This window comes from Scyliorhinus torazame, chromosome 2 (assembly GCF_047496885.1).
Source record: "Scyliorhinus torazame isolate Kashiwa2021f chromosome 2, sScyTor2.1, whole genome shotgun sequence".
Lineage (NCBI taxonomy): Eukaryota > Metazoa > Chordata > Chondrichthyes > Carcharhiniformes > Scyliorhinidae > Scyliorhinus > Scyliorhinus torazame.
Window position 1 is genome coordinate 221,341,224 of NC_092708.1, and position 25,874 is coordinate 221,367,097.

The 25,874-nt window shown below is 53.7% G+C and overlaps 1 protein-coding gene across 2 annotated transcripts in view; it reads left to right on the forward strand.

Annotated features, from left to right (window-relative positions):
* Positions 1 to 25,874, forward strand: part of LOC140396113 (dynein regulatory complex protein 11-like) — a 291,112-nt gene that overhangs the window by 195,308 nt on the left and 69,930 nt on the right. For both annotated transcript variants that reach the window (XM_072484239.1, XM_072484248.1), the window contains exon 14: positions 24,157 to 24,264. In XM_072484239.1, coding sequence (XP_072340340.1) covers positions 24,157 to 24,264 — 108 coding nt within the window. The remainder of the gene's footprint in view (positions 1 to 24,156; positions 24,265 to 25,874) is intronic.

Sequence of the window (25,874 nt, forward strand, 5' to 3'; positions counted from 1 at the left end):
GCTGCTCTCCATCCCAACAGGATCCGCCTTCGGGCGATCAACGAGGCGAAGGCTACGATATCTGCCTCCGACCCGGTTTCCAACCCTGGCTGGTCCGTCACCCCGAATATGTCCTCCCGGGGACCCGGGTCCAGTTTCACATGCACCACCTTGGAAATTACCCTAAAAACCTCCTTCCAGTAATCCTCTAGCTTTGGACAGGACCAGAACATATGAATGTGATTAGCAGGGCCCCCCTCGCAACACTCACACACATCTTCTACTCCTTCAAAGAATTGGCTCATCTTCGCCCTCGTGAGGTGTGCTCTGTATACCACCTTCAGCTGTATCAGCCCCAACCTCGCACATGAGGTGGAGGCATTTACTCTCCGGAGCACCTCACACCAGACCCCCTCCTCTATAACCTCTCCCAGCTCTTCCTCCCACTTTACTTTGATCCCTTCCAGTGGTGCCTTATCCTCTTCCAAAATAGCTCCGTACACCGCTGACACTACCCCCTTCTCCAGTCCCCTTGTCGTCAGCACCTCCTCCAGCAATGTGGAGGCCAGTTCCTCCGGGAAGCTCTGTATCTCCTTTCTGGCAAAATCTCGACCTTGCATGTATCTAAACATTTCTCCCTGCTCCAGCCCATACTTCGCTTCCAGCTCCCTCAATCCTGCAAACCGACCCCGAAGAAACAAATCTTTTACCGTCTTAATCTCCTTCTCTTCCCATTCCGAAAATTTCCATCCCACCTCCCTGGCTCAAACCTGGGGTTCCCCCAAATCGGCATTTCCCTTGACCCTGCCCCCAACCTGAAGTGTTGGCAAAACTGCCTCCAAATTCTCAATGAAGCTATTATTACCAGACTCCCTGACTATTTCCCCGGAGCTATCGCGAGCGGCGCTGTTGCTAGTGCTTTCAGTCCCGACCCCCTGCACAAACTCTCCTCCATTCTGACCCACTGGGAATCAACCCCTCTGACCCAGCTCCGCACCTTCTTCACATTTGCCGCCCAGTAGTAATACATCAGGTTCGGAAGATCCAAACCCCCTGCCTGTCTTCCCCTCTGTGGCAGCACCTTTCTCACTCTGGCCACCTTCCCTTCCCATATGAACGAGGTAATCCTTCCCTCAATCTCCCTGAAAAAAGCCTTTGGCAGGAAAATCTGTAGTCATTGAAAAATGAACAGAAATCACGGCAACACATTCATTTTAACCGCCGTGCACCCGATCCGCCAGTGACAGAGGAAGGCCGTCCCACCTTGCCAGATCGGCTTCCACTCTCCCCACCAAACTAGAGATCCTGTACCTGCGAAGCCTCCCCCACTCCCGGGCAACCTGCACCCCCAGATACCTAAAGTGAGTCCCTGCCCTACGGAATGGCAGTGCCCCCACCCCCGGCCAAGATACCACAAAATACTCACTCTTGTCCAGGTTAAGCTCGTACCCCGAGAAAGACCCAAATACTCGCAGTAGCTCCAATATTCCCCCTATCGACACACTCGGTTCCGATACATATAACAGCAAGTCGTCGGCATATAAGGACACCCGGTGCTCTATCCCCCCACCCCGCACTATTCCTTTCCATGCTCCCAAACTTCTTAATGCGATGGCCAACGGCTCAATCGCAAGTGCAAACAGCAGGGGGGACATAGGACATCCCTGCCTCGTCCCACGGTGGAGAGAAAGGTATCTCGAGCTGATGTTATTTGTGCGGACACTCGCTTGCGGCTCCTTATATAGTAGCTTTACCCAGTTCACAAATCTTGGTCCAATCCCAAACCGCTCCAGAACGGCCATCAAATACCCCCATTCTACCCAGTCAAACGCCTTCTCGCCGTCCAATGCCACAACCACCTCTGTTTCCTTCCCTTCCGCCGGTGCCGGAATGACGTTCAAAACCCTCCTAATGTTCGAAAAAAGCTGCCTCCCTCTCATGAACCCCGTCTGATCCTCACCTATCACCTCCTCCAGCTTACCCGCCAGTACCTTCGCAAATACTTTTGCATCCACATTCAGAAGTGATATGGGCCTATACGACCCACACTCCGTCGGATCCTTATCTTTTTTTAGCAACAGTGAAATCGATGCCTGCCCCAAGGTTTGTGGCAACACCCCCTTCCCTATTGCCTCTTCAAACATCCCCACCATCAGGGGTGCCAGCTTATCCTTGAATTTTTTATAATATTCCACCGGAAACTCATCCGGCCCTGCCACCTTCCCCGACTGCATCCTCCCAATCGCATCTTTTATCTCCTGCTCCACTAGCGCTCCTTCTAATGTAGCCCTGTCCCCCTCCCCGTGCCTCGGGTACTCCAACCAATCTAGAAATTCCTGCATCTCTCAGTCTCCCCCAGGTGGCTCTGACCTGTACAACTTCTCATAAAACGCCTCAAAAACCTTGTTAATCAGCTCCGGAGCCACTACCAACTTCCCTGCCCTATCCCTCACCTGAAGAATTTTCCTTGCCGCTGCTTCCCTCCGGAGCTGACCTGCTAACTTGGAGCCTTATCTCCATGTTCATATACTGCACCCCCTTGCTCGTCTCAGTTCGCGCACCGCCTTCCTGGTGGACAGTCGGTCGAAGCTCGCCTATAGTTCCTTTCTCTTTTCCAGCTTCGCTGGGTCCCCATCTTCTGCATAACTCCTATCTACCTCCAACATCTCATCTATTACCCTCTGCCACTCCAACCTCTCTTTGTCCACCCTGGCCTTAAACAAAATTACCTCACCCCTCACCACCGCCTTTAGAGCCTCCCAGACAACTGCCTTCGACACCTCACCCGTACAGTTGAAATATACATATTCCTTAATTACCTTTTGTGGTAGTATGTATTGGGGGTCATGTGGGACTGGAAGCCCTAATGTCATTGGCTGACAGATCCCGGGTCCTGGTCGGCCGTTGACCTCAAGCTCCGCCCTGAAGGCGGAGTATAAGAAGCCGGAGTCTTCCCCCGCAGGCCAGTTTACTATCGAGCTGCGGGGGAACAGACACGCTTAATAAAGCCTCATCGACTTCACTCCATTCGTCTCACGGAGTCTTTGTGCGCTACAATTTATTAAGCGTGCCTAAAAAGGACTATGGAGCTCAGGATCATTCCGGAATGCCTGAGGATCAGCCCCCACACAGTGAACGCGGCAGCAGCCTTCAAGCACTGGCAGGCTTGCTTCGAGGCCTACCTCAGAACGACCACCGGCCGAGTCTCAGAAGACCAAAAACTGCAGGTCCTGCACTCGAGGGTGAGCACGGAGATTTTCTCCCTCATCGAAGACTCGGACGATTTCCAGACGGCCTTTGCATCACTGAAAAGTCTCTACGTTCGCCCAGTTAACCAAATCTACGCTCGCTACCAGCTCGCGACGAGACGGCAAGCTCCCGGAGAATCGATGGACGAGTTCTACGCCGCGCTGCTGATTTTGGGACGAGCCTGCAGCTGCCCGTCGGTAAACGCAAACGAACACAAGGACATGTTAATGCGCGACGCTTTTGTGGCAGGTATGCAATCCTCCCAAATCCGCCAAAGACTTCTAGAAAAAGAGTCGCTAGGACTCTCAGAGGCACGGGCCCTAGCAGCCTCCCTAGACGTGGCCGCGCGTAATACCCGCGCCTACGGCCCCGACCGTGCGGCAAACCATTGGGCCCCGTACGTACCCGTCGCGGCAAACCCCCTACCCCCCCCCCCCCCCCCCACAGGCTTGCCCGGTCCAAACGCCGAGTCGCACCGGGGGCGCCCGCTGTTATTTTTGCGGCCAGGTGAAACACCCCCGGCAGCGCAGCCCGGCCCGCGCAGCAATCTGCAAAAGCTGCGGGAAGAAGGGCCATTATGCGGTGGTGTGCCGGTCCCGCGAGGTCGCCGCTGTCCCGGGAGCACAGGGAGCCCTGCAAGCAGTTTACGCGCTTCAACCCCCCCAGCACGCCATGTGCGACCCGCAGGCGCAGCCGCTCTGGGTCCCGACCACCGCAGTCCCGGGAGAACTGGGAGCCCTGCACGCCACCTACGCCCCCGAACCCCCCTCCCCACCGCCCATGTATGACCCGCCGCCGGCGCTACCGCTTTGTGTCCCGGCCAACACTCTCCACGGAGAGGAGGGAGTTTTCCGCGTCCCTAACGCCACCATAACCCCCACCGCGCGCCCCACGCCTGACCCGCCGGCGCCACCTACTTGGGCCCCGACCACCGCTGTCCCCGGTGAGGGAGCTCCGCACGGTCCTAGCGCTCGCGGCCCCACGCCTGACCCGCCGGCGCCGCCGACTTGGGCCCCGACCACCGCTGTCCCCGGTGAGGGAGCTCCGCGCGGTCCTAGCGCTCGCGGTCCTAGCGCTCCCCAGCCCCCCCAGCACACCATGTGCGACCCGCAGACGCCGCCATTTTGGGACCCGGCCACCACGAGGGGAGGAGGGGCGCCGATGGGCGACCCGCAGACGCCGCCATTTTGGGTCCCGGCCACCACGAGGGGAGGAGGGGCGCTGCCATCTTGGACCGCCCCAGACCTGTACGACGGGTGGGGGCGGTCATTTTGTCCACCCCCGCCGCCATCTTGTGACCCCCCAGCCACGTGCGATGTATGGGGGTGGCCATTTTGTTCATCCCCGACGCCATCTTGGACGGCAACAACGGACCCCACTCCACTACTACAACCACGGCTCGCTTCGATTACGCTCGATCAAGCTCGGCCCCGGACACTCCAGATGACGATGACAACGGTACTAATAAACGGCCACGAGACGCCATGCCTAGTCAACTCCGGGAGCACGGAAAGCTTTATACACCCCGACACGGTAAGACGCTGTTCCTTAACCACCTATCCCAGCGCACAAAAGATTTGCCTAGCTGCAGGATCCCACTCCGTACAGATCCAGGGATTCTGCATAGTTACCCTAACGGTGCAGGGGAGGGAGTTCAAAAACTACAAACTAAACGTCCTTCCCCAACTCTGTGCCCCCACCTTGCTGGGATTAGATTTCCAATGCAATCTACAGAGCCTTACGTTCAAATTCGGCGGCCCCATACCCCCACTCACTATCTGCGGCCTCGCTACCCTCAAGGTGCAACCCCCGTCCTTGTTTGCGAACCTCACCCCGGATTGCAAACCCGTCGCCACTAGGAGCAGACGGTACAGCGCCCAGGACCGGACCTTCATTCGGTCCGAAGTCCAGCGGCTACTAAAGGAAGGCATAATCCAGGCCAGCAATAGTCCCTGGAGAGCGCAGGTGGTAGTAGTGAAGACGGGAGAAACAAAGGATGGTCATTGACGATAGCCAGACCATCAACAGGTACACACAACTAGACGCGTACCCTCTCCCCCGCATATCCGACATGGTCAATCGGATTGCCCAATATAAAGTCTTCTCCACCGTGGACCTCAAGTCCGCCTACCATCAGCTCCCCATCCGCCCAAGTGACCGCAAGTACACAGCCTTCGAGGCAGACGGGCGATTATACCATTTCCTACGGGTCCCTTTTGGCGTCACAAACGGGGTCTCGGTCTTCCAACGGGAGATGGACCGAATGGTTGACCAACATGGGTTGTGGGCCACGTTCCCGTATCTCGACAATGTAACCATCTGCGGCCACGATCAGCAGGACCACGACGCCAACCTCCAAAAATTCCTCCAGACCGCCAAAGCCTTTAACCTCACGTACAACGAGGACAAGTGCGTTTTTAGCACCGACCGGCTAGCCATTCTGGGCTACGTAGTGCGCAATGGGATAATAGGCCCCGACCCCGAACGTATGCGCGCACTCATGGAATTTCCCCTCCCGCACGGCCCAAAAGCCCTGAAACGCTGCCTGGGGTTCTTTTCATACTACGCCCAGTGGGTCCCCCAGTACGCAGACAAGGCCCGCCCCCTAATACAGACCACGACCTTCCCTCTGTCGACAGAGGCTTGCCAGGCCTTCAGCCGCATCAAAGCGGATATCGCAAAGGCCACGATGCGCGCCATCGACGAGTCCCTCCCCTTCCAGGTCGAGAGCGACGCCTCCGACGTAGCTCTAGCAGCCACCCTTAACCAAGCGGGCAGACCCGTGGCCTTTTTCTCCCGGACCCTCCACGCCTCAGAAATCCGCCACTCTTCAGTAGAAAAGGAAGCCCAAGCCATAGTGGAAGCTGTGCGACATTGGAGGCATTACCTGGCCGGCAGGAGATTCACTCTCCTCACTGACCAACGGTCGGTAGCCTTCATGTTCGATAATGCACTGCGGGGCAAAATAAAAAAACGACAAAATCTTAAGGTGGAGGATCGAGCTCTCCACCTTCAACTATGAGATTTTGTATCGTCCCGGAAAGCTGAACGAGCCGTCCGATGCCCTATCCCGCGGCACATGTGCCAACGCACAAATTAACCGCCTCCAAACCCTCCACGAGGACCTCTGCCACCCGGGGGTCACTCGGTTTTACCACTTCATCAAGTCCCGCAATCTCCCATACTCTTTAGAGGAGGTCCGTACAGTCACAAGGGACTGCCACATCTGCGCGGAATGCAAGCCGCATTTTTTCAGGCCAGATGGAGCGCACCTGATTAAGGCTTCCCGCCCCTTTGAACGCCTCAGTCTCGATTTCAAAGGGCCCCTCCCCTCCACCGACCGCAACGCATATTTCCTTAATGTAGTGGACGAATACTCCGGCTTCCCTTTTGCCATTCCCTGTTCTGACATGACCGCGACCACAGTCATTAAAGCCCTGAATAGCAGCTTCACACTGTTCGGTTACCCCGCATACGTCCACAGCGACAGGGGGTCCTCTTTCATGAGTGACGAGCTGCGCCAGTTCCTGCTCAGCAAGGGCATAGCCTCAAGCAGGACGACCAGCTACAACCCCCGGGGGAACGGGCAAGTAGAAAGGGAGAACGGCACGGTCTGGAAGGCCGTCCTACTGGCCCTACGGTCCAGGGACCTCCCAGTTTCACGGTGGCAGGAGGTCCTCCCGGACGCTCTCCATTCCATCCGGTCGTTATTATGTACGAGCACTAATCAAACGCCTCATGAGCGTCTCCTTGTCTTCCCTAGGAGGTCCTCCTCTGGAACGTCGCTGCCGACCTGGCTGGCGGCCCCAGGACCCATCCTGCTCCGAAAGCATGTGCGGGCAGATAAGGCGGACCCGTTGGTCGAAAGGGTTCACCTCCTCCACGCGAACCCCCAGTACGCCTACGTGGAATACCCCGACGGCCGACAGGACACGGTCTCCCTATGGGATCTGCTGCCCGCCGGCAACACGCACACCCCCCCGACACCATCAACCCCCCCCCCCCTTCCTACCACCGCCGCACCCCGCGACCGCCCCCTTCCCAGGAGGATCGGTCCCACTCCCCTCAGCACCGACCAAGAATCAAGCCCGAGCTGAAACCGTACGGCTCCTGGAGGCGACAACACTGGTACAAGCACCACCACCACCGCCGGGGCCGAGGCGATCGACACGGACGACCAAACCGCCCGACCGACTCGTGGCGTCGATGTAAAACAAATATGGACTGTTCACAAGAACATTTTGCTTTTCTTTCTATACCCTCTGTATATAGTTGCAACAGGACGAAATTGTCCAATACTGTATTGCCATGTGAATGTTTTGTCCTCCCAGGACCAGCCCTGTAAACCCTTACCACCATACGAAGCATCACCCCGCCGGGTTCATTTTGACAAGGGGTGAATGTGGTAGTATGTATTGGGGGTCATGAGGGACTGGAAGCCCTAATGTCATTGGCTGACAGATCCCGGGTCCTGGTTGGCCGTTGACCTCAAGCTCCGCCCTGAAGGCGGAGTATAAGAAGCCGGAGTCTTCCCCCGCAGGCCAGTTTACTATCGAGCTGCGGGGGAACAGACACGCTTAATAAAGCCTCATCGACTTCACTCCATTCGTCTCACGGAGTCTTTGTGCGCTACACATTTTAAATTTTCTCACAGAACACTTGGTTCCCCAAAAGCCCCACATCCAGTTTCCACCCCGGTCTCTGCGCTACCCCCTTCTCGAGTACCATATCCACCCAATGCGGAGCATGATCTGACACTGCAATTGCCGAGTATTCCGACATCTTAACTTCAGCCAGCAAAGCCTTTCCCACCACAAAAAAGTCGATCTGCGAGTATACCTTATGGACTGTTGAGAAAAACAAGTAGTCCTGTTCCCTTGGGTGCAGGAAACTCCAAGGGTCCACCCCTCAGCCCTCCCATTTCCACCATTAGCCCAGCCAGCATCTTCGCCCCCCCGATGGGACCAGCGAGCGCGGCCGTGATCTGTCCAACCTTGGTTCCTGCACCAAGTTCCAGTACCCCTCCACAATCAGCTCGTGTGTGTCCAAGTCGGGGATGGCCCCAAACACCTTCTTCGCGAATCCCACATCGTCCCAATTGATACTGTATGCACTTAACAGCGCCACTAATCTCCCCTCTAGCGCCCCTGTCACAATCACATATCTACCCCCCTGATCTGCCACCACCTTCTCCATCTGGAAGCGTGCTCTTTTGCTGACCAGCACCGCTACCCCTCGAGCCCTTCCGTCAAATCCAGAGTGAAACACTTGACTAACCCAGCCCTTTTTAAGTCCCACCTGTTCCTTCACCCTCAAGTGAGTCTCCTGCAGCATTGCCACATCGGCTTTCAAACTTTTAAGATGCGCAAGCACCCTTGACCTCTTGACCGGACCTCCTAGCCCTCTCTCGTTCCACGTGACTATCCTAACTGGGGGTCATTCACCACCCCCCCCCCCCCACCTTTCTTATCCACCATCATCATACCACCGGGCCCTGCCCAATAAGCCTGACCTGCCCCTGTCCATTGTTAACATTGAACCCCTTCCCCCCCTCCCAAGAACCCCCCCTACATTTCCCCTTGAAAAAACATCTCCCAGCATCAATCCCTTCCCCCCACAACCCCGCTCGCTCGCCTTGTAGGCCCATTGAAGCCTGCTATCCAGGCTCCAACGCCCGCAGCCCTCCCTCACCTCACCTCCGTTCACTAGCTCACTTTAGTTAGCTAGCGCGAGTGGCTCCCCCCGCCAAGATATACCGTTCCCTTCCACCCAGTCCCAGACAAAGAAAAATCAAAACCAACAATCCAACCCATACAATTCACTAACATAAGATTTAACCGTCGCAACACAGAACTCTAATCAACCCAACCATTAACTTGAACTCTGTAACAATGCAAAGAGAAGTAAATTACAATACACATCAGTAAAAAGAAAGTTGCAGCATTTATACATTTTCCAGCTGCCCAATCACAGTCCACAGTCTCTCTTCCAGTTCCGCTCTTCATGTCTGTCCCAAGCCTTCTGCCCTCACGAACGCCTCAGCCGCCTCCGCCGTCTCAAAATAAAAGTCTTTGGTGTTATACATTACCCTCAGCTTCGCCGGGTACACCATACCAAATCGCACCCAGCTTTTGTACAATGCCGCCTTTACACGCCCGAACGCCGCTCGTCTTTTTGCCAACTCCACCGTCAAGTCCTGGTAGATCCGAACCGCAGTACCATCACACTGCACCTCACGCTTCTGCTTCACCCAGCTTAATACCTTCTCCTTCATGCAGAACTTATGGAAGCAGATAATTACTGCTCTTGGCGGCTCATTCACTTTGGGCTTTGGCCTTAATGACCGATGAGCTCGGTCTAGTTTGTACTGGGAGGGGTTCTCAATCTCCCCCATCAGCTCCGCCAACTTCTTAGCGAAGTATTTGTGTTGGCCTTGGGCCCTCTGTCCCTTCGGGCAAGCCCACAATTCTCAGATTGTGCCGCCTTGAGCGGTTCTCCAAGTCCTCGAGCTTTGCTTGGAGTCCTCTGTTGACCTCCACCACCCTCCGCAGCTCGTCCCCCATCGAGGTGACCTGTTCACTGTGCTGTTAAACGGCCTCCTCCACTTCCTTCATCTTCTCGCCCTGCTCTCTCACTTCGGTCGATGTCTTTGCCACAGCCACCCTCACCAGGACGATTGCCTCCTCCACCAATGACTTCAATGCGACCGCCGTCTCCTTCCTCAAGGCCTCCGTGTGTCTCCCGAACTGTTTTTCCAGCTCCACCGCCATCACCTTGGTCATCTTCTCCACCGTAAGTAGTGCGGCCCCACCTTGTGGCTCGGCTTCCGCCATCCTGTCAGCACTTTTGCTCGTCCTCTCATTCAGCAGCAAACCCGCGTTTCCGCCTTCGACGCTGCTCTTCGCATCCTGTGATGAACGGTTATTTTATTACTGTACCCTTATCATCATGTAAGGTGATGTCCCCATTAAGGCCGGGCTTGGAACCCTGGGGGACTCCGCCTCCGGCTCTGCCCACCTGGGAGTCATATATAAGGGGCCTCCTTGCAGGCGGCACCCAGTAAGCACCAGGCTAGTTCTTAGCTTATTAAAGCCTTCTTTACCATTTTACTCTCTAGCGTCGTTATTGAGGGTACAACAATTTAATAAGCTAAACTACATCAGGATGGACGCAGGCCTAAAACCAGAGAAGCTCAATCTGGAAGCACGGACACCGGAGGCAAAGAAAAATTTTCAATACTGGCTCCGATGCTTTGAGACCTACCTGGACTCCTCAGAGACTCACATCCTGGGGCTACGCAAGCTGAGCCTACTCCACGCCCGGGTGAGTCACAGAATATCCGCCACGCTCGAAAAGACGACTACCTACGAAGAGGCGGTCGAGATACTATGCAAGCGGTTTGTCAAACCCATCAACGAGGTACATGCCCAGCATCTGCTCTCTACCTGTCGGCAGCGCTCGGGGGAAACGCTAAACGAATTCGGAGAAAAACTCACCGCGTTCGCCAGGAACTGTGACCATCAGGATGTGACGGGGGAAATCCATATTAAGCTGCACATCAGAGACGCTTTCGTGTCCGGCATCCGCTCGACGTACATCCGGCAGCGACTACTCATAAACGGGGGAAAAGACCTCCAGGACACGCTAACACTCGCCACCTCGCTGGAAGTGGCCCGACATAATTTAGGCACGTACCCCGCGGACCCTGCGAGCCCCGCTCGGGCTTCCCCAAACTTGGCCACATTACGGGCCTGTGCCGCGCGGCAACCCGCCCAGACTGGGGACACACCTTGCTATTTCTGTGGGCAGGGCCAGCAGCCACGCCCAAGCTGCCCAGCCTGCTCCGCCGTCTGCAGAGACTGCGGGAAGAAGGGGCATTTTGCGAGGATCTGCCTGGCCAGGCCCAAGGGCCAGAAACACAAAGAACAGCAGGCCCGAAAATCAGACGCAGGCCCGCAGACCTCACAACGTGGCTGCGCATCGACCCGACACCCCTCCTTCTGACGCATCATCTGCCTCGTGCGAATCATGGGGGCATTCATCTTGGTGGCGGCCATCTTCTTGACCCGACACATGCGACCGACGGCGGCGGCCATTTTACGAATCCGACTCGGCTGAGGAATCGGAATACCCGCAACTGGGAGCGATCACCCGCGACCAAACGCGGCCAAAACATCTGCAGAACTCTATGATGCAGGTCCAGGTCATGGGCGCGATACTCCATGCCTTTTCGACTCCGGGAGCACGGAGAGCTTTATTCATCCAGAAACGGTAAGGCGCTACTCCTTGCGCACCCATCCCGTGTCCCAAACCATAGCCCTCGCACCCGGATCCCACTCGGTCCAAATCAAGGGGTATTGTATTGCGGATCTCTCGATCCAGGGCGCCAAATATACCCGTTTCAAACTGTATATCCTCCCTCACCTCTGCGCCCCCCTGCTGCTCGGGCTGGATTTCCAATGCAGCCACCGAAGCCTGACACTGAAGTTCGGCAGACTCTTGCCCCCCCTCACGGTATGCTGCCTTGCGACACTGAAAGTTGCAGCCCCTCTCTATTCGTGAACCTCACTCCCTACTGTAAGCCCGTCGCCACCAGGAGCCGGCGGTACAGTGCCCAAGACATGACTTTTATTAAGTTAGAGGTCCAGAGTTTACTGGGAGAGGTGGTCATCGAGGCTAGCAACTGCCCCTGGAGAGCACAAGTGGTGGTAGTCCGGTCCGGGGAAAAGAAACGGATGGTCGTGGATTATACCCAGACTATAAACCGCTTCACGCAGCTCGATGCATACCCCCTTCCTCGCATAGCAGAAATAGTAAATCGGATTGCCCAATACCGGGTATTTTCCACGGTCGATCTCAAATCTGCCTACCACCAGCTCCCTAGCCAACCGAAAGACCGCCCCTATACTGCCTTCGAAGCAGCCGGCCGGCTCTTCCACTTCCCCAGGGTCCTCTTCGGTGTCACAAATGGGGTCTCCATCTTCCCGAGGGCGATGGACCAAATGGTGGACCAGTACGGCTTGCGGGCTACATACCCGTACTTGGACAACGTCACCATCTGCGACCATGATCAGCAGGACCATGACGTGAACCTCGAAAAGTTCCTCCAGACCACCCGAGCCCTGAACCTGACCTATAACAAGGAAAAATGCATTTTCCACACAACCCGGCTAGCCATCCTCGGCTATGTCGTGGAAAGCGGGGTCCTAGGTCCCGACCCCATCCGCATGCGTCCCCTTAAGGAACTTCCCCTCCCCCGCAGCCTCAAGGCCCTCAAACGGTGCTTGGGGCTTTTCTCCTATTACGCCCAGTGGGTCCCCAAATATGCGGACAAAGGCCGCCCACTCATAAAGACTACGATATTTCCCCTGTCGGCTGAGGCCCGATCGGCCTTCAGCCGCATCAAGGCCGACATCATCAAGGCCGCTATGCACACGGTGGACGAAACTATCCCTTTTCAGGTAGGGAGCGATGCGTCAGACATCGACCTGGCTGCTACCCTCAACCAGGCAGGCAGACCAGTAGCGTTCTTCTCCCGGACACTCACCATCTCCAAGATTCGGCACTCTGCTGTCGAGAAGGAGGCACAAGCCATTGTGGAGGCTGTGCGGCACTGGAGGCACTACCTAGCCAGTAGGAGGTTCGCCCTCGTCACCGACCAATGGTCGGTAGCCTTCATGTTTGATAACGTACAACGGGGCAAAATAAAAAACGATAAAATTTTGAGGTGGCGGATCGAACTCTCCACTTACACGTACGCTATCAAGTATCGTCCAGGGGAGCTCAACGAGGCCCCACATGCCCTGTCCCGCGGCACGTGCGCCAACGCGCAGGAAGACCGCCTGCAAGCCTTCCACAATGACCTCTGTCACCCGGCTCATCAACTTTATCAAGTCCCGCAACCTACCTTACTCAACCGAGGAGGTCAAGGCCATGACCAGGGCTTGCCAGATCTGCGCGGAGTGCAAACTGCACTTCTACCGGCCAGACAAGGCTCGTCTCGTGAAGGCCTTGGGCACTTTGAGCAACTAAGTGTGGACTTCAAGGGCCCCTCCCATCCACCAACCGCAATGCCTACTTCCTCACCGTCATCGACGAGTTCTCCCGCTTCCCATTCGCCGTCCACTGTCCCGACATGATCTCGGTCACCGTGATAAAGGCACTGCACAGCATCTTCACCCTGTTTGGTTTCCCCACTTATATCCACAGCGACCGGGGTACATCGTTCATGAGCGATGAACTGCGTCAGTATCTGCTCAGCAAAGGCATCGCCTCGAGCAGAGCAACCAGTTATAACCCGTGAGGAAACGGGCAGGTGGAGGGGGAGAACGCAACAGTTTGGAAGGCTGTCCGTCTGGCCCTACGATCGAGAAGTCTCCCAACCACCCGCTGGCGGAAGGTCCTACCCGATGCCCTACACTCCATTAGGTCGCTCCTCTGCACGGCCACGAATGAGACCCCTCACAGACTCGTTTGTCTTCCCCAGGAAGTCCACCTCCGGGGTCTCGCATCCACCTTGGCTGATGGCTCCGGGACCTGTTCTCCGGAGGCACGCGAAGAGCCGTAAAATGGACCCCTGGTCGAGAGGGTCCGATTACTACATGCGAACCCCCGATACGCCCACTTTGAGTACCCCGACAGCAGGCAAGATACGGTTTCCCTCCGGGATCTGGCAACCGCTGGTTCCCCCACTACAGACGGGGGGCTCCCTCACTGCTCCCCTGCGGGATCCAGCACCCACTACTCCCCCTCGGGTCCCACTCCCCGTCGGTGGACACCGACCGCACGCACCCCTAGCGTCCCTCCCTCCCCGCTACACACCCCGCCGGCGCCGTCACCGCTACCCCCAGCCCCAGCTATTTCCCCTGCACCCCGATCCCCTACCCGGACCAAGGCTCCGACCACCGTGCTCCCGGACGTACCCTCAACTAAGACGTCCGTGTCCGCCGCACCACCGCCCAAGCTGAGGAGGTCGATGAGGACGATCAGGCCGCCGAAACGAGTGGACTTGTGATTCCACTTCACCCCGCCGGACTTCGTTTTTTAAAACGGGGTGAATATGATGGACGGTTATTGTATTACTGTACCCTTATCATCATGTAAGGTGTGTCCCCTTTAAGACCGGGCTTAGAACCCTGGGGGACTCTGCCTCCGGCTCCGCCCATCTGGGAGTCGTATATAAGGGGCCGCCTTGCAGGCACCCAGTAAGCACCCGTTTCGGCACCAGGCTAGTTCTTAGCTTATTAAAGCATTCTTTACCGTTTTACTCTCGAGCGTCGTTATTGAGGGTACAACACATCCTTTAGCAGCTTATTGTTTTTCCTTTCTTTTCTTCCCCCTCTCACCCTCCTGTCCTTCATCAATTAGAATTTTTTTTGGAAAAAAAACAACAATTTTTCTTCCTTCACAAAAAAAAAGGGAAAAGGGGAGAAAAAAAAAACTTTCACCAAACTTCTTTAAACCTTCTTTCTCTTCTCCTTTGCATTCCTCCAGAGTTCCCCTGAGACCGGACTTCAGCCTCCTTACTTCATCCTAGGTAGGAGCCATCCGATGTGAGACATCCCACCTACATCGCGCCCTGGCCTCGGGCCTGCCGCCTCGGCCTCCTTTTAGCTCCGCCCCCGCTGCTCCGACCTCCGCCCCGTGCTGGGCCCAGCGCCTCAGCCCCCGCCGCCCGACACCCGCGCAGGGTTCCTCGACAGTTTTTAAACCTGCCCCGCTAGCTGCCTGTGACGGCCCCAAAGGCCGACGATAGTCGGGGGGTGATCGATGACTCGGGGAAATCCCCGAAAGCGCCGCAAAATGTGGCCACCGGCGGGAGCTCTTCTTGATGCGGCCGCCCTGCTCGCATACGCCACCGGAAGTCCGGTGATGGCTTTATTCTACATGTGGAATTTTCTTTAACCTTTTTAAAACACTGTACAAGTTCAAACAAACTCTCTACGATCCTTTGATATACTATAATTATTGTCTGCATTGTAATTAAACTGTATTCATTAGTCCCCCTCTTACAATGCTAATGACATTCATAACATTCAGTGACGTGAAGAATGGCCCGGCATTAATGGAGGGAGGGGAAAATCGCTTCCTGGCTTTAAGTCATCTGGACACGTGCCTAGAACTTTCTTACGATATTTCACGATCTCGCCACCAACCATGCATATCCTGATCGGGCGCAAAAGGTTCCAGCCATTGGCTTGGAGATTGAGATTATGGCAGGATCATAGAATCCCTACAGTGTAGAAGGAGGCCATTTGACTCATCGAGTCGGCATTGACCCTCTGAAAGAGTACCCTACCCAAAGGCCACACCCCTGCCCTATCCTTGTAGCCATCTGGGGACTGTGGGAGGAAACCCATGCAGACATGGGGAGAAAGTGCACAGTCATCCACGGCTGGAATTGAACCTGAGTTACTGGTGCTGTGAAGCAGCAGTGCTAACCACTATTCCACCGTGCCGTCCCTCCAAAGTCAATGGCCTTGATTTTCTTTCTCAACTGCGGTACACTCTGATATGTTCGCTGCTATTGTGGAATGAAATAGCACCACAACTTCCTGTGATCTCATGTTCACTGAAATCCACAAGTTGTGGGACACCCACCCTCCTGTTCCCCACCACACCTTCCTGAGCTCCCAACCGCCTCCATTGCTCCCACTACCTCCCACTCCAGCTCTCCTCGTCTCCTCTTCCCCAGCCAATGTAGAAAAATGTTTCCCCTCTATCATGTGCTGTTTCGAACATCATTGGGGCTGTGCGGGGAGCCAGAGTGGAGGTTGTCGTGTTGGGTGTTCTGGTTCACAAACAAGCCAACAATGCTGGAAGTGGTGTAACACTATTTTATTAACTGTTCAACTATGCTAACATACTGTAAACGTGGGTATAAGCAATACCAGCTTAACTGTGGACCCTTTCCAATCACGATCTATGGTGAGGCACTCAGCACATGGTGAATGTCTCTGATGCAGGCTGTGAGCTCTGTGCTCCGAGCTGGCTGCTGCTAGAATGAGTGGGAACTCTCCTGTCCCATGTCTTTATAGTGCTTGTGCTCTCATGGTGATTGGCTGCGGTGTTATGTATGCTGGTTGGTCCTACTGCATGTCCATCAGTGTGTGTATGTGATTGCACCATAATGTACTGATGTATATTATGTCATCCCCCTTTTTTACAAAGAACATGTGCCTATGTGAGAATAAATAACGTGTAATGAGTGTATCTGACCATGTGTGTGCAGTATTTACATAACTATGTACATGAGGCTAGTCTATATACACGGGAAGGTGTCTGGTACAGAGAAAAGAAAAACAAGGTGTTCCACCAACAACAAAACTAATAACGTATGCTATAAACAAACTAGTGAAATGCTGAAACAGGATGAAATAACAAAGCATTGAGTCCAACATTGTAAGGCTCATAAATCAAGTCTCTGAGGTGGGCGACGAATCCGGGTCGACCGCCTCAAGGGTGGGTCAGGAGCCACCGGCTGAGGATCGGGCCGGGCCACGGCCAAGTGAGGAGGATGCAGAGTATCCGGAAGCTCTACAAAGTCCAGGTCGGGGACAACGGGAGGGCGTGGCACCGGTGGAGGATCGCGTAGCGAGCGTGGAACCAGACGAAGGGAATGCCGATTGCGGCGGCGAATGGAGCCATCAGGCAGACGAACCAGGAATGAGCGGGGAGCCACCAGCCGAAGAACCACAGCAGTCGCAGACCAGCCACCCTCCGGAAGATGGATTCGGACGTTGTCACCTGGCGCCAGAGCAGGAAGATCAGTCGCTCGAGCGTCATGCGCCACCTTGTGCTGCGCGCGAGACTTGCATCCGCTGAAGGACCGGAGCATGGTTGAGGTCTGGTACGTGAATGGACGGTACAGTGGTCCTGAGGGTGCGACCCATCAGCAGCTGGGCTGGTGACAGGCCCGTGGACAGTGGAGCCGAGCGATAGGCCAGCAAGGCGAGGCAGAAGTCGGATCCTGCATCAGCAGCCTTGCAGAGGAGCCTCTTTATGATGTGGATGCCCTTTTCTGCTTTGCCATTTGACTGGGGGTGCAGGGGACTGGACGTCACGTGTACAAAGTTGTACCTGCTGGCGAAGTTAGACCATTCCTGGCTCGCGAAGCAGGGGCCATTGTCCGACATCACAGTGAGTGGGATGCCGTGACGAGCCAAGGTGTCTTTGCAGGCACAGATAACAGCCGATGATGTGATGTCGTGCAGGCGTACAACCTCGGGATAGCTGGAAAAAAAATCAACTATGAGAACATAGTCCCTGCTGAGCGCATGGAACAGGTCCACGCCTACCTTAGACCAAGGGGACGTGACCAACTCATGGGGCTGAAGGGTCTCCCGTGGTTGGGCCGGCTGGAACCGCTGACAGGTGGGGCAATTGAGCACAGTGTTGGCAATGTCCTCATTTATGCCAGGCCAGTACACAGCCTCTCGGGCCCTCCATCGGCACTTCTCTACGCCAAGATGGCCCTCGTGCAGCTGCTCTAAAACCAGGTGATGCATGCTGTGTGGGATCACGATGCGGTCCAGCTTCAGGAGGTCGCCATCAACGACTGCCAGATCGTCTCGAATATTATAGAACGGCGGGCATTGTCCCTTGAGCCATCCGTCAGTCATGTGGCGCATCACATGTTGTAGCAGGGGGTCAGCCGCAGTCTCACGGCGAATGTGGGTTAGGCGTTCATCTGTGGCCGGCAGATTGGCGGCCGTGAAGGCCACATGGGCGTCGACTTGACAAACGATCCCCTCTGGGTCGGACGGAGTGGTGACTGCCCTGGACAGAGCGTCGGCTATGGTCAGGTCCTTACCCGGTGTGTACACGAACTGGAAATTGTATCTCCGGAGAGTGAGCAGAATGCGTTGTAGGCGAGGGGTCATGTCATTGAGGTCTTTCTGGATGATGCCGACCAGCAGGCGAAGGTCGATCTCCACAGTGAACTGGGGAAGGCCATACATGTCATGGAACTTGTCGACACCGGTCAACAGGCCTAGGCACTCCTTCTCGATTTGCGCATAGTGCTGCTCTGTGGGGGTCATGGCCCGTGACGCATAGGCAACAGGGGCCCATGACGAGGCATCACCTCGTTGCAGGAGCACCGCCCCATGCCAAATTGGCTAGCGTCCGTTGATATTTTCGTCTCCCTTGCAGGATCGAAAAACGCCAATACCGGGGTGGTGGTCAGCTTGACCTTGACCTCCTCCCATTCACGCTGGTGGGCAGGAAGCCATTGGAAGTCCGTCGTCTTCATAATTAGGTTGTGGAGAGCCGTTGTGTGGGAAGCGAGGTTAGGGATGAACTTTCCTAGGAAGTTGACCATTCCTAAGAACCGGAGCACCGCCTTCTTATCCGCCGGCTTCTGCATGGCCGTGATGGCTGCCACCTTGTCCGCATCCGGCCGCACACCCAACCGGGAGATGTGGTCTCCTAAAAACTTGAGTTCAGTCTGGCCGAAAGAACATTTGGCTCTGTTGAGGCGCAGGCCTTGGTCCCGTATTCGCTTAAAAACTCGTTGGAGGCGACTGATATGCTCCTGCGGGGTGGTGGACCAGATGATGATGTCGTCCACGTAGACGCGCACACCCTCGATGCCATCCATCATCTGCTCCATGATGCGGTGGAACACTTCAGATGCTGATATGATTCCAAATGGCATTCTATTGTAGCAGTACCTACCAAATGGGGTGTTTAAAGTACACAGCGTTCTGCTGGACTTGTCCAATTGAATCTGCCAGAAGCCCTTTGATGCATCCAGCTTGGTGAATATGTTGGCTCGAGCCATCTCGCACGTGATCTCCTCACGCTTGGGGAAAGGGTAATGCTCCCGCATGATGTTACGATTTAAATCCTTCGGGTCGATACAGATCCGGAGCTCGCCGGAAGGCTTCTTGACGCCCACCATGGAACTGACCCAGTCGGTTGGTTCTGTCACTCTGGAAAGCACTCCTTGGTCCTGGAGGTCCTGCAGCTGCTGCTTGAGGCGGTCCTTGAGGGGTGCTGGGACTCTGCGAGGTGCATGAACCACAGGCGTGGCGTCCTGTTTGAGCAGGATTTTATATGTGTAGGGAAGTGTGCCCATGCCTTCGAAGACATCTCGGTGTTGAATGATGATGGCACTTAGTTGCGCCCTGAAGTCCGCATCTTGGAAGTCAGACGTGTCCTCTGGAGAGAGGGAATGTACGCGCTACACAAGTTTGAGGAGCTTGCACGCCTGTGCGCCTAGGAGGGAGTCTTTTGAGGAGCCCACGATCTCGATGGGTATTCGTGAGTTGTGCGTCACCTCGAGTTGGCATGACCCGGTGGCGGGGATGACGTTACCATTATAGTCGACCAGTTCGCAATTGGATGGAAGAATTGTTGGTTTGACCCCCAGGGTTTGAAATGCTGACCATGCGAGGAGATTGGCGGAAGCACCAGTGTCCAGACGGAATCTGATCTGGGATCGGTTGACCGTCAGGGTGGCACACCACGCGTCATCCGGATCAATGCTGTGTACCAACAGCGGCTGGTGCTTTCGATTCGGGGACAGCCTGTTCTTGGTTATGACAGTGACTCGAAAAGGCTCCCTGTCCTCGGTGTCACTGGTCTGCATGAAGTCAGGATCGGACTAGGTGAAGGTGGGTTTGATTGCCCGAACATTCCTGCGAGGCTGGTTAAATCGTTGCGAATTGGCAGGCTGGGCTGCTCGACAGCAGGCAGCATAGTGGCCAAGCCTGCCACAGCGTAGGCACTGTTGCGATTTTGCAGGGCATTGCCGCTTTAAGTGGGCGGAGCCACAGTTGCAGCACGTCGTGACGTCAGTACGTTCATTGTGCCACCGCGCATGTGCGGTACGTCTTGCGTGGTGCGGGCCTGTGCATCGCGTTCCTCCACGTCACTGTCCCTCGTTTGGCACGTAAAAGCATGGGAGGCCTCGGAAAGCGCGCAAAATGGCCAGACTGCGGCCCGTGAGGTGTTTGATCGTTTGGACCCGTTCCGCCTCATGGGGCCCTTGCCGCGTCGTTTCAGCTGCCTGTATGTAGGAGTACCGGCTGGTGGCATTCTCATGCCGGACACAGGTCTCGATGGCTGTCGCTAGGGTTAGTTGCTTAACTTTAAGGAGCTGCTGACGCAGGGTGTTCGATATGACCCCAAAAACAATCTGGTCGCGTATCATGGAGTCGGAGGTGGGCCCATAGCCGCAGGATTGCGCGAGGATGCGGAGGTGTGTATGTTGGTCCTACTGCATGTCCATCAGTGTGTGTATGTGATTGCACCATAATGTACTGATGTATATTATGACAGAGGTGGAAGCCAAAAGACCAGGAGAGGGAGATGGAATAGTCGGGATGTGGCAGGTGAGCGGGGGGGGGGGGGGGGGTTGGGGGGGGGGGGGGCAGAAATTTTTTTTGGGGGGGAGGATGAGGTCATGGAGGTGCCCAAGTGTCAGCTGGGATGAGGTGGGACTGTGTGGAAGCGATGTTGAGAGAAGGGGAACTAGGAAGAGGAGAATGTGATAGCTGATGGGGCAGGAAACCCAGAAGTGCTGGAGTGGGCAGGCATTAAGTGAAAAGTAGAAGTGCTAGGGTGGATGAGGATAGAGTACTTGGGTGTGCCAGTGAGCGAGTGGGAAGTCTATGAGGGGCTGCAAGGAAGAAGGCGTGGGATGGGTTCAAGGAGGATGCTTGAAGGGAGAGGATCCTAGGATGCTGGGAGAGAGATCACATTGGAAGTGTGATGGGGTTGTTAAGAGAAAAAAAGTAAACGCGAGAGCAAAAGCAACAGGGTTGTTGTGATGGGAGACTTTAACTTCCCCAATATTGACTGGGACTCACTTAGTGCTAGGGGCTTGGACGAGGCAGTGTGTTTAAGGAGCATCCAGGAGGGCTTCTGAAAACAATATGTAGATAGTCCAACTAGGGAAGGGGCTGTACTGGACCTGGTATCGGGAATGAGCCCGGCCAGGTGGTAGAAGTTTCAGTAGGGGAGCATTTTGGGAACAGTGACCACAATTCAGTAAGTTTTAAAGTGCTGGTGGACAAGGATAAGAGTGGTCCTAGGGTGAATGTGCTAAATTGGGGGAAGGCTAATTATGACAATATTAGGCAAGAACTGAAGAACCTAGACTGGGGGCGGATGTTTGAGGGCAAATCAACATCTGACATGTGGGAGGCTTTCAAATGTCAGTTGAAAGGAATTCAGGACCGACTTGTTCCTGTGTGGAAGAAGGATAAATACGGCAAATTTCGGGAACCTTGGATAACGAGAGATATTGTAGGCCTCGTCAAAAAGACAAAGGAGGCATTTGTCAGGGCTAGAAGGCTGGGAACAGACAAAGCCTGTGTGGAATATAAGGAAAGTAGGAAGGAACTTAAGCAAGGAGTCAGGAGGGCTAAAAGGGGTCACGAAAAGTCATTGGCAAATAGGGTTAAGGAAAATCCCATGGCTTTTTACACGTACATAAAAAGCAAGAGGGTAGCCAGGGAAAAGGTTGGTCCACTGAAGGACAGGCGAGGGAATCTATGTGTGGAGCCAGAGGAAATGGGCGAGGTACTAAATTAATACTTTGCATCAGTATTTACCAAAGAGAAGGAATTGGTGGATGTTGAGTCTGGAGAAGGGTGTGTAGATAGCCTGGGTCACATTGAGATCCAAAAAGACGAGATGTTGGGAGTCTTGAAAAATATTAAGGTTGATAAGTCCCCAGGGCCTGATGGGATCTACCCCTGAATACTGAAGGAGGCTGGAGAGGAAATTGCTGAGACCTTGACAGGAATCTTTGGATCCTCACTGTCTTCAGGTGATGTCCCGAAGGACTGGAGAATAGCCAATGTTGTTCCTTTGTTTAAGAAGGGTCGCAAGGATAATCCAGGGAACTACAGGCCGGTGAGCCTTACGACAATGGTAGGGAAATTACTGGAGAGAATTCTTCGAGACAGGATCTACTCCCATTTGGAAGCAAATGGACGTATTAGCGAGAGGCTGCACGGTTTTGTGAAGGGGAGGTCGTGTCTCACTAACTTGATAGAGTTTTTTGAGGAGGTCACAAAGATGATTGATGAAGGTAGGGCAGTGGATGTTGTCTATATGGACTTCAGTAAGGCCTTTGACAAGGTCCCTCATGGCAGACTGGAACAAAAAGTGAAGTCACACGGGATCAGGGGTGAGCTGGCAAGGTGGATACAGAACTGGCTAGGTCATAGAAGGCAGAGAGTAGCAATGGAAGGGTGCTTTTCTGATTGGAGAGCTGTGACTAGTGGTGTTCCGCAGGGATCAGTGCTGGGACCTTTGCTGTTCGTAGTACACATAAATGATTTGGAGGAAAATGTAACTGGTCTGATTAGTAAGTTTGCAGATGACACAAAGGGTGGTGGAATTGCGGATAGCGATGAGGACTGTCAGAGGATATAGCAGGATTTAGATCATTTGGAGACTTGGGCGGAGAGATGGCAGATGGAGTTTAATCCGGACAAAAGTGTGGTAATACATTTTGGAAGGTCTAATGCAGGTAGGGAATATACAGTGAATGGTAGAACCCTCAAGAGTATTGACAGTCAGAGAGATCTAGGTGTACAGGTCCACAGGTCACTGAAAGGGGCAACACAGGTGGAGAAGGTAGTCAAGAAGGCATACGGCATGCTTGCCTTCATTGGCTGGGGCATTGAGTATAAAAATTGGCAAGTCATGTTGCAGCTGTATAGAACCTTAGTTAGGCCACACTTGGAGTATAGTGGTCAATTCTCTCGCCACACTACCAGGAGGATGTGGAGGCTTTAGAGAGGGTGCAGAAGAGATTTACCAGGATGTTGCTTGGTACGGAGGGCATTAGCTATGAGGAGTGGTTGAATAAACTTGGTTTGTTCTCACTGGAACGACGGAGGTTGAGTAGCGACCTAATAGAGGTCTAGAAAATTATGATGGGTAGAGACAGAGTGGATAGTCAGAGGCTTTTTCCCAGGGTAGAGGGGTCAATTACTAGGGGGCATAGGTTTAAGTTGCGAGGGGCAAGGTTTAGAGGAGATGTACGAGGCAAGTTTTTTTACACAGAGGGTAGTGGGTGCTTGGAACTCGCTGCCAGAGGAGGTGGTGGAAGCAGGGACGATAGTGACGTTTAAGGGGCAGCTTGACAAATACATGAATAGGATGGGAATAGAGGGATATGGACCCTGGAAGTGCAGAAGATTTTAGTTTAGATGGGCAGCATGGTCGGCACAGGCTTGGAGGGCCAAAGGTCCTGTTCCTGTGCTGTACTTTTCTTTGTTCTTTGTTCTTTGAGAAGGCAACTTACCCTGGCTGCATAAAGAAGGTCATTCATCTTCTTCCTGCACAGGATCCCTATGCTCTTATGCAGAGAGCTGGCGATCACTATCGCTGCCACCTCTTCCACACGGGATTTGGTCACCCTGCTGGCTCGCCATCTGCCTGTGCATGGGTGGAGGGCGTCACCCCTCTGCTCCACCCCATCCACCATGTTCGTTCGGGCTTCCTCTGAGAAATGTGGGACAGTCTTATTGGCTGCCATGTCCCCAATTGGACTAGAAACAGATGCTGGGGAGGCATTTAAAAGGATTAACCTCCCCACTGCCGATTGCAGAGATGAAGTGATTCTTAGCAAGTGAATGAGACAGGCTGCCACGAGTGCGGCGTGAAACTCGTGACATTTTATTTTCAAAGTAGCTGAAGATTCGGTAATTGTTCTTGCCGACGGTGCCAGCGGAATTCTCTCTGGTTTTCTCCCTGAAACCGACATTTTGACAAAATATGGGAAAATTCCACCCAGAGCTTTTATTACATCAGCCTGAACTAAACTTAAACTGAGATACAAATACACCCAACCACTGAATTGCTCAAATAAGAATTTCAAAGCAGAGTGATAGCCTTATAAAAAATGATTCAAGTTGATGAGATTGAGTTTTTGTGATTAATTACCTGTCCTTTTCTACACAGGTGAATACAATTACCTGGGAACCACACTACGGCAAACTGATATCGAACCAATGCCTTCTCTCTTGGATGTAAGACAGCTGATTGCACTCTATGGGATTCTGCCTTTGGGTAAGAGCCAGAAAAAGGCTTTCGGACCATACGATCTATGCAATCGGTGTTTGTAATCTTGTAAAAGAAAAAAAAGACTTGCATTTATACAGCACCTTTTATGATCATTGGTCATCTCAGAATGCTTTACAGCCAATGAAGTACTTTCTGAAGTGTAGTCACTATTGTAATGTACAAAACACAATAGCCAATTTGCACACAGTATCTCCCTCGAACAGCAATGTGATAATGACCAGATAATCAGTTTTTATTCTGATGGTCAATGAACTTTAAATGTTTGGTAGGACGCACAATATAACTTCCTGTTTTCCCTTGTGTTAGACCAGGCGAGAAGGGACAAACTGGTTCCCCTCTATACACCCTCCTCAGTTCGTTACAACAGATGTTTAAGTTTCTTTTTTACGAATTTCCTTTTCCAAAGCAGAATGTATTTAACTATTTCAACTGTGAGCAATAAGGAGCTAATCGAACAAGTTTTTCTTGTGTCCAAAGAAATAGCAAATTTATTAATGTTGTAGTATGAGGTAAAGTGAGGGAACAGTGTGAAATCACAATGGTGATTTATTAACAAAAGAAGAACTTTATATTACAGATCAACACTACTCCAACCCAGGCCTAATGCCCTTGATACCATGGCTTACTCTGATGATACCCAGCTACCCGTGCCCTCGCCCTGGCACCTGACAGGCTCAGGTTCGCGCACTCCACCCCATTGGCTCCTGGCGGCCCACGAGGCTCACGAAGGATAGCCCCTTAAAGGGGCCACACCATCATATTCCTCCCCCCTTACGATCCCTTACAATTCCCCTAATTAAAAACAGGCAAACTCTTATTTACAGCTTTGTACGGTCAACAAGAATTAACAGTAAGGGACCCCACAGCAAAGCTCATAAGATTGGTCTATTAGGGGACTTTCCGATTCCTGCCAAGCACCTCAGCTCTGCAACTCGTTCCTCCATACTTGAAGCACCTGAGTCCACTTCAGGGGCAGGCAAAATTTCAGATCCCAAAGGAAAGGGCAGTACTGACCACTTCCTCAGCTCCTTCTGTTGACACATGTGATTCCCCTCAGGATGATCTCAGTTCTAACACCACCGACTCTGTGGCTGGTGCACGGTAACTAGGACTGGGTCCTCACTCTCTGTTGTGGGGACAGCAGTTTCTTGCCTTCTCCAATGATCAAATGATCTACATGTTTTTTCATGTTGCAACCTTGTAGGTTGATAATATAAGATACTGGGCCTGTCCTTATCCTCCTAGGATCGAAGCTGGTCTTCCTCTAAGGTTTCACAAGAAAACTAAATCCTCAACTTCAAATGATCTGTCCCCCTTGTCTGAGTCATGATAGCCTTTCTGTGAGGTTTGCTTAGCCTCCACCCTTCCTGACAAATTTGAAAAAAATGATGTCAAGCCAGGTTCTCAGCCATATCCCTCTATTTCCATCCTATTCATGTACTCGTCAAAATGCCTCTTAAAAGCTGCTGTCGCATCTGCTTCCACCATCTACCCCCGCAGCGGGTTCCAGGCACTGTCCACCCTTTGTGTAAAAAGCTTGCCTTCATATCTCCTCTAAACTTTGCCCCTCGCACCTTAATCATCTGTCCCCTGGT